At 38.4% G+C, this 6,720-nt stretch overlaps 2 protein-coding genes across 2 annotated transcripts; both read right to left on the reverse strand.

The window, feature by feature from the left end:
* Window positions 1-130: 130 nt before the first annotated feature.
* Window positions 131-2,185, reverse strand: LOC9318297 (protein trichome birefringence-like 20). Its single transcript, XM_021031239.1, has 3 exons — window positions 1,398-2,185; window positions 641-1,122; window positions 131-503 (listed from the first exon to the last, which is right to left on the reverse strand). The coding sequence occupies exons 1-3, from the start codon at window positions 2,097-2,099 to the stop codon at window positions 203-205; spliced, it is 1,485 nt and encodes a 494-aa protein (XP_020886898.1). The 5' UTR covers window positions 2,100-2,185; the 3' UTR covers window positions 131-202.
* An 87-nt stretch (window positions 2,186-2,272) lies between these two features.
* On the reverse strand, window positions 2,273-4,818 carry LOC9320386 (probable inactive ATP-dependent zinc metalloprotease FTSHI 3, chloroplastic). Its single transcript, XM_002884274.2, has 4 exons — window positions 3,553-4,818; window positions 3,151-3,474; window positions 2,780-3,080; window positions 2,273-2,629 (listed from the first exon to the last, which is right to left on the reverse strand). Exons 1-4 carry the CDS (start codon window positions 4,576-4,578, stop codon window positions 2,430-2,432), a joined length of 1,851 nt encoding a protein of 616 aa, XP_002884320.1. The 5' UTR covers window positions 4,579-4,818; the 3' UTR covers window positions 2,273-2,429.
* Window positions 4,819-6,720: the final 1,902 nt, after the last annotated feature.

Here is a 6,720-nt window from a genome sequence, read left to right on the forward strand (position 1 = left end):
GTTTATTAGATACATATAATTAAATTTTGAATGTGTTATTAAGATCTTAGATTACTTAAAAAGTTTATATCTCATATAATATGAAACTTGTGCCAAAAAGAGAAGAGATCTTCTAAATACCATATCGTAATTAACCAAACATACTAGTATATAATTACAACTGATCAAAACGGGGTTTGTTGAGAAAATTTAGATTCTAATACTATTTTAATCTCGTTAAATCTCTATTTTTTAACATATCTAGTAAAAAATCGTTCCATGAATCAATTGGACCTGGAAGACACCAATGTACACAGTCATTATATAATACAACTTTCTCTTCCGGTCTATGTCCAAATCTGCTCGGATGTCCATCTGGTCTTAACAACATCACTTGTGTTACATCTAGTAATCTCAAATTCAATCCATTATTTTTGTTTTTGTCTCTTTTCGCAATGCGAAATTCATCGAGTTGGATGCTGTGTGTCTCTAGATTCATACCTTCTAACTCTGTCTCATTGCTCCTAAACACAAAAGAAACCCAAATAGATGTTCTCTGTTAGGAGGTGACGAATGATTGAACCGTATAAAATCGAACTAAACCACAAAAGTCCTAATGCTTATTCTAGAAGAAAACTATAATGTCGGATGAACAATATACCTATAGGGTCGCTTTTTCAAGCAATTTCCACCTTTATCCCATTCTCCATCTTCAAAATGTGAAGGTGCAAATGTCCTTAGAAACACTTCTCCTTTAAAATTCTCTAATCCAAGAATGGTCTTAAACGTTGTTCTCAATGCTCTTCTATACGCGAAATGTGCCCCGACATTTCTGACTCCGGGAATGTAACAATACAAGCATCCTATCCTTTTTTGTTTGTCGAAAAGGAAGAGTGGTCGGAAAAACCATTGTCCAGAGGAGATGATGATGTAATCGAACTCAACGATTTGGGAAGCCCAAGTTGGGTCAGGTTCGTCGAGGTAGAGATTGTAAAATGAATTAGGACCTGCCGGACCAGTCTCGGTTTCTTCAGCACGAACCAAATGGGTTGTCCAAAATGTGGCAATCGTGAAGTTGTACGTTTTGTATTTCCATCTTTGGAAATTAAAGTCCTGTTGTGAGTCATCCTCAGGATGTTCCACCTGAAATGAATATTTAAACTAAGGTTACATTTGCATGAATTTATTTAATTTGGTGGGAACAGTTGCAATGATGACCATTAGAAAAACTCGAACGTGCTAACTATTGAAAATCTTAAATCACAAACTATAGTTTTTTTTTGTCAACCAACTGAAAATTTTTTTAAAAAATATAATCAAGGGGAAATAGTGAATAGTGAAATACTTGAAAAGCAAGTAATGTATATTAAATGAATTAAGTATTGTCATAAAATGAATAAGCATGAGAGAATTGGTACCCGAGAGAGTAGGCAGATCAAAGACTGAACGTGGTTTCTGCTAACGGAGTCACCAACAAACGCCATTCTTTTTCCTCTAACTATCTCCAGAAACTCGTAAGGATCAAACAGAGGAAGCTCACATTCTTTTGGTTTCCATCTCCATTTCATGAAACCTAAATCAGGTCTCCCAAACTTCATGCAGTTTTGGTGTTCGTGTATCGCCCTGCATGTCGTGTTTGTGTAGTACGGGGCTTCAGGGTTTGGGATCCACTCGCCGGAGAATATATCGCAGTTCCGTTTTCTCTTTTTCCGGCGACGCTCTTTCTTAGGAGTTTCTTGATGATCAACATTCAATGATGAGATGGATAGACGATCATTGTTATGCAAAGATGATGACTTGGGATCATGATATGTGTCGTCATAACCATTATCATACAACGATGGTTCTGAATCTTCTGATGATGATGTCTTATAATAATCTGATGATGATGAACTAGATGAATGATTATACCTAGATGGAAGCGGCGATGGATAAGATATTGCCGATGATGATGAATTCGATAAATGTTTGTATATTGATGATGTTGAATAATAGATAGGATAACCAAAAAAGAGATAAAGGATTGGAGCTATTGTAAGTAGAATAAGAGGAAATATCACTAATCCTATTCGTAACTTTGTCGCGGGAAGTTCCATCTCGTTATTCCGAAAAATAACCATTAAAAGAATAATAAGATATATTTGGGATTTCTCATTTAGTTTCCATGGATGAGAGAGATGCTTGGAATAATTTCGTTATTGGATTAGCATCAAACAAGGTCAGCTAATGTGTAAACGAGGTTTCTTGTACACAAGTTCAAATAGTTTTAAATAATATATTTTTAGGCTATGTATTTAAGAGATTTTAATTTGTTTTATCTAAAACCAAAAATTGAACTTACAATGTAAAGAGAGATCGGAACACAAGAAACGTACATTTCCAAAAATTTCAGATACAAAGAAACTTCGTATCAATGGATTTGCTCTCTAACCGGTTTGTCTTGTTTTGGTTTAGCTGAGAGTTTGATAGCCTAACGGTCCTTGTAAACCGTCTTGATCTGGTCCGTTCCTTCTAGCTAAAGATGGCATCCATGGGAACAGCTTGCTTAGCTCATTTCCTAATGTCCTTGGCCTCACTTCCTTATCATTGATCCCGAATTTCGCCCTCTCTATCGCTTCCATTATATCTTCCCGTGCCACCGCTTCTCCTCCTGAAAACAATCAAGAAAGCGCTAATGTGGGTTAAGCCAAAAACCACAGCTTCTTCTTCTTTCCATCCCAAAAGGTCAAACCCGGGAAGCAACCAGATCGAATATCTACTTAAATCAAGCAAGGGCTGATAAGGTCACTTAAAGACTGACCTCTTCGAGCAGCTAGCAATGCAGCTTCATTGACAATGTTGGCGAGATCAGCACCTACGAATCCGGGAGTTAAAGAAGCAACCAGATCACATATGAGAAATGCATCTTCTTCTAGAGGGACGTCTCTCAAATGTACGGCCAAGATTTTCCGACGGCCTTCTTGGTCTGGTTCTGCAACCACAACTTTTCTAGAGAACCTTCCAGGCCGACAAAGAGCTGAGTCTAACGCTTCTGGTCGGTTAGTTGCTGCAATTACAATAACTTTCGTGTCTGACTCGAATCCATCCATCTCAGTAAGCAACTACAAAGGAAGCATATCAGCAATGGCGTCTACATGGTTAAAAGGTTTCTTCTAAATGTTGATTTTTTACCTGGTTTAGCGTCTGGTCACGTTCATCATTGAAACTCCTACCACGTTTTCCTCCAACCGCATCAAGCTCATCAATGAATATAATGGAAGGTGAGTTTTTCCTGGCTGCATTGAAAAGATCTCTGATTCGCGCTGCGCCTCTTCCAACAAACAATTCAACGAACTCACTAGCGGAGACAGAGAAAAATGGAACTCCCGCTTCTCCAGCTACAGCCCGAGCCAACAAGGTTTTACCGGTCCCTGGTGGACCGACCAAAAGCACACCTCTCGGTAATCTTGCTCCTAGTTTTTTGTAGTTTATACTTCCTTGAAGACATGAGACTATCTACAAAGAAAAACAGAACACATGGAGGTTGGACTTCAAACTTAATTCTATAAACGTTGCATTTACGTATCGTTTTACCTCCACGAGCTCGTCTTTAGCAGAATCAACACCCTCAACATCATCGAAGCCAACAGTGGGATTTTTAGACCGTCGTTTCTTCGCAGGGCTGTTAGATGCTGAGAGTTGCCGATAAAGAAGCCACATAAGAGGTGTCAAAGGAATCCACAGAGAGATGATTGTTATCAAAGTAGTTCTCATTGACATCAATGCAGATTGAGGAGCCGAACTATAAGTAATGCCTTTCTCTCTCATTAAGCTAAGAAGAAACTTCTCATCATGATCGACTTTTCTTGTCACATACTTCCACACAGGAGTCAAAGCTCGAACCTTTCGCGGAGTACCGTCTTTCGTAACAGCTTCCCTCACTGTGCCGCCATCAATTTGGATTGCCGGATCTTCTAAAGTTTCAGACTTGTGAACATCATCAACAACCTCAACATTCTCATCAGTGTTGTAATAGATTCGACGAGAGCCTTCTTCGAGCAAAACCTTTGAAACAGAACCACCTCGAAGATTCGTTACGAAATCTGAATAAGGAACAATGGATGGGGACGGAACAGCAGTTAACCTCAAGAACAAATAACACAGTCCAAAGATTAAAGCCACACCGGTGGACAAGATCACTCTTTTGATATTCCTTTTCAAAAAATATCGAAAATCTTCCATTGATGCTCTGAAATCAAATCTCCCAAGTCTCATTCTCACTAATCGTAATCTAGGTCGAAGCCTAAGAGAAAACCTTCTTCTCTTCCCTTTGTTTCTACCATTTTCACCAATACGAGTCTCTTTATCTCCGTAATCACCACTCACAAGTCGCTTAATCTCGCTATTACAAACAAACCCATTTCTAACCCCTAATCTGGTATCACCAAATTCCAGAAACCCACCAAGTCTCCTGCAACTAAACGATTGATTCCTCCTGGTTCTAGCTACACAAACATTAAGCTCACAACTCCTCGAAGACAACTTTCTAATAGATTTATCCGGAGAATAACCACCTTTGAATAGAAACCGATTGCTACAAAGAACATTGAAAGTAGCCATGGATTCTCTTTCCTGGAATCCGAATCATGCGTCGATCATTCTTGTGCAAAAACGAAAAAAAGAAGGCGAAATTCTAAGAAAACCAACCAAGCGCAAGAGTAGACGAACGTGTCATGCTCGTGAAGAAGATTGGAATTGGAGAAAAGCTTTCGTCTTGAAGCTGATGACTCTGTTAAATTGAAAGGAGGATAAGAAGAGTTCGCAAAGCTCTTTTTTTTTTGGTTGACAAATAAAAAATAAAACACAGAACAGATGAATATTGAGTTTGATCTTTACAGTTTTGTTTCTTTAACTGTATGAAGAAGCATTGGGCATTATAAATCGAGTCATGGGCCTTTTAGTTATTGGGTTGTCTTTCATTTTGGGCTTATAATAAAAAATAGTTAAATGAATTTTTTGAACAGTATAACTAATTTTACGCCTATATATCTTCTTCTTCTTCTTCTTCTTCTTCTTCTTCTTCTTCTTCTTCTTCTTCTTCTTCTTCTTCTTCTTCTTCTTCTGTTTATAGGTTTTGCCAAGAAGACCGGAGATGTGTCGGAATTGTAGATCGGTGTCAAGGTAACTTTTTTAATTTCCGATCAGAAAACGAGCGATCTAGTGTAATGTTTCTAGCTATGAAATTGATTTCTTCATTGTTGTTTTTGGAATTTGAATTTGGATCTGGTTTTGAATGTGTTTGTGAAAGGTGATACGATTAAGGTGCACTATAGGGTAAGCTTGGCTAGATCTTATAACAAAATTGGATTCATTATTGGTATGAAGAAATGTTTGGTGTTGCTTTTTGTTGTGTAACTTAGTGTTATGTGGCAGGGGAAACTTACTGATGGAACTGTATTCGATTCGAGTTTTGAAAGGGCTAATCCGTTTGAATTTAAATTAGGAAGTGGTCAGGTTATCAATGGGAAAACGGCCATTTTCAACCCCAACTATTTGGGGGCGGGTTTTTCCAACCCAAACTAAAACCCCCCGTCAATTTCTATCCAAACTCAAAACTAATTCAAATTCAAAACCTAAACTAATGAAAATTAGCCGATTTCAACACGACAGAAGACGGTGTTAGCTCGGGATTTAACGGCTGCTGAGTCAGCGATATCGTGGCATTGACGTGGCGGAAAAACGGCCATTTTCAACCCCAACTATTTGGGGGCGGGTTTTTCCAACCCAAACTAAGACCCCCCGTCAATTTCTACCCAAACTCAAAACTAATTTAAATTCAAAACCCAAGCCGCTGCTATATTCATGTAATCTTGTAGTTGGGTCGTGAGAGAAAAACTATTTATATATCGAAGGTGATCTATCATTCGATAGTCCGACTGTGTATTACTTACCATGTGATGGATCTTGGGGTTGTATGATTTCTAAAACAATATGGTATTGTCTCCATTTGTGTCGAGTTGAAATTTTAATGAATGGCAGTGTGGTACCATAGCTTTAGAGTTCATGAATTGTTATGCGGATTGAAATTTTTGTGAATTGTAGTGATGATGATTCAGGTCACGAGACTATAAACACAATTGATTTCAGACAAGTTTCCAGATAGAATGTCTCTACAATGATTCCACTGCAGGAAGAAAGACAAAATCTTTAGACGGACATGTGGAAGTCGGATTCGCACACTCAAGTATTTTTATTAAGTAGGAAAGATTACTCTTGAGGGACAAAAATGAATATGTAAAAAGCTTATGAATTGCTACAAAAATTGCTATAGTATTTCTTATTCGAGAGAGAGATCCCTTTTACATGGCCATTCGCCCTTATATTTATACATAGAAAAATGTCAATTAAATGGCTAATTAAGTACAATTATTCCCTCTTAAATGCGTCCGTTTTGATCTTTGACTTTAATGCTTAACGCTTGAATTTGAGTTGATTCCGATCTTCATGGGCTTCACCAATCGGCCCAAACATCCTTAGACCAACTTAACTGTGACTTCGACTCCGGACTTATGTCGAGGTGCAGTCACTTCGGACTCTCCTTGTGGTGATAACCACTTCGACTGTTCCTCCGACTCACGGGTCTAATGGGCTTTATCCTTCGTGGGCCGTTACCTTGATTACGTGGCAATCTTTGGTTGGTCCCGGACTATTGGTGCGGGATCCGACACCAACAGAACACAATTGCTAGACCAAACTATTCAG

This window comes from Arabidopsis lyrata (assembly GCF_000004255.2).
Source record: "Arabidopsis lyrata subsp. lyrata unplaced genomic scaffold ARALYscaffold_3, whole genome shotgun sequence".
Taxonomy (NCBI): Eukaryota; Viridiplantae; Streptophyta; class Magnoliopsida; order Brassicales; family Brassicaceae; genus Arabidopsis; species Arabidopsis lyrata.